This window comes from Pelodiscus sinensis, chromosome 30 (assembly GCF_049634645.1).
Source record: "Pelodiscus sinensis isolate JC-2024 chromosome 30, ASM4963464v1, whole genome shotgun sequence".
NCBI classification, from domain to species: Eukaryota; Metazoa; Chordata; order Testudines; family Trionychidae; genus Pelodiscus; species Pelodiscus sinensis.
Genome location: NC_134740.1, coordinates 14,454,360 through 14,456,116, shown reverse-complemented (window position 1 = coordinate 14,456,116; position 1,757 = coordinate 14,454,360). Strand labels below are relative to the sequence as shown.

Here is a 1,757-nt window from a genome sequence, read left to right as displayed (position 1 = left end):
GCCCTGCAATGGCTCTGAAGGGAAGGACGCCCCCTGGGCGGAATTGGGACCGTAACTAGTTCAGAAGCATTTACAACTCTCCTTTGGCACGGTAGTAACAGCTGGTGGGCCCCCCTCCAGCGCATCGTCTTCCTCCATTGCACCAGCCGAGATCGCCCCAGCGATAATCCTCCCCCAGGACCAGGTCCGTCCCGCCAGCTGTCATACTGCAGTGACTAATCAATGCCACCCACCCCTCCCCTCGCCGGGCGGACACACCCAGAGGCGCTGCCGGAGCACCCAGATCCCCAGCTGGACACGTGCGGTTTCTCCCCCAGCCGGAGTCCTGCTTGCTGGGCTTTGGCTTTTAATTGGCACCTGCCACGGGGATTGCGGTGACCCAGCTCCTCGCTGCATTTCCCCTCCCTCTCCTCCACCCTGGCTCCGGCCAGGCTCTATATAACCTGCTCCAAGATGGGCAGGAGGACCAAGCGGAGGTGCAGCTCCCCAGAGGCTAGACTCTCACTCTAAGGACTCAGGTGAGCGGCGGGAGAGGAAAGACCAGCAGCCCACAAGGGTGCAGACGGCAGGGTTTGTTCGCTGGCGGGCAGCGTGAGCTAGTGGTTAGAGCTTGGAGCCTGGACTTCTATTACTGCCTCTGGGAGTTGGGCAGGGCTGATCTGGCTTGGGGTCTGGGTTGCACCTCGGAGCGGGGGGTCCAGGTGGGTCAGAGGGCGACCGGACGCCTGGGTTCTATTACTGCCTCTGGGAGTTGGGCAGGGCTGATCTGGCTTGGGGTCTGGGTAGCACCTCGGAGCGGGGGGGCCCAGGTGGGTCAGAGGGCGACCGGACGCCCGGGTTCTAACTGGCTCTGAGGTTGGAGGAGGGAGGATGACCTGGGTTGGGGTCTGCCCGGCCCCTGGCCAGTAGGACAAGAGTGAGAGGAGGGGGCTTGAGGGCAGCAGAACCGGCTGGGAGGGGATGATGGGAACCGGTTTGGGCCCAGGTGGTTCCAAGGAGAAGGCAGCTCCCCATCCCTCACTGTCTCCATCCGTCCGTCCCTCTGCAGGTCGATCCAGACTCCACCATGGCTCCATGTGGCCCCCGCCCGGTGCTCCTGCTCCTGCTGGCAGCCTGCCTGGCCCTGGCCAACGGGCAGCTGTGGTACGAGCTGAACTTCCTGTTCAATAAGAACCACGTGAACTACCCGAAAACGTCAGCGCCGGATCCCAGCACCTATTGCAACCTGATGATGCAGAACCGGGGAATCTACCTCAACATGGTCAACACCTTCATCCACGCGCCCATCTCGACGATCAACAGCGTCTGCACGGCCGGCGGGACGCTCAAGAAAGGGGGCCTGCGCGTGAGCACCGCCACCTTCAACGTCACGCAGTGCGTCTTCCAGCCCGGCCCGTGGTCCATCTCCTACCTCGGCACGGCAAAGGCTCAGAAAGTTACCGTGGGCTGCTGGAACGGGGTCCCTGTCTACCTCCTCAAGGAGGTCTAGGGCCTGCCTGGGTGTAGAAGGAACCCACGCACCCCAGCTGCTTCCGCCCACCCCTCTCTGCCCTCCACTGACCACAGCTCCCAGCCTCTCACCCACTTCTGCACACTCCCCATCCCCACCCTCTGCTGCCCATTTTACTTTTCTGCCCTCCTGCACTTGGTCTAATATTGGAAAATCTTCCCCTTCATTGGAATCAGCTGGTGTTTGTTGAGGTTCGCTTCATTTTCTGAAATACTTTCCCCCTCTCTAACCTGCATTAAACCCGCTC

At 61.7% G+C, this 1,757-nt stretch overlaps 1 protein-coding gene across 1 annotated transcript; it reads left to right on the top strand.

Annotated features, from left to right (window-relative positions):
* Window positions 1-421: 421 nt before the first annotated feature.
* Window positions 422-1,757, top strand: LOC102445463 (ribonuclease-like). Its single transcript, XM_006113838.4, has 2 exons — window positions 422-518; window positions 1,049-1,757. The coding sequence occupies exon 2, from the start codon at window positions 1,067-1,069 to the stop codon at window positions 1,487-1,489; it is 423 nt and encodes a 140-aa protein (XP_006113900.2). The 5' UTR covers window positions 422-518; window positions 1,049-1,066; the 3' UTR covers window positions 1,490-1,757.

What these genes read in the sequence shown, in the direction of transcription:
- LOC102445463 (XM_006113838.4), top strand. Translation starts at nt 1,067, where the DNA reads ATGGCTCCATGTGGCCCCCGCCCGGTGCTCCTGCTCCTGCTGGCAGCC.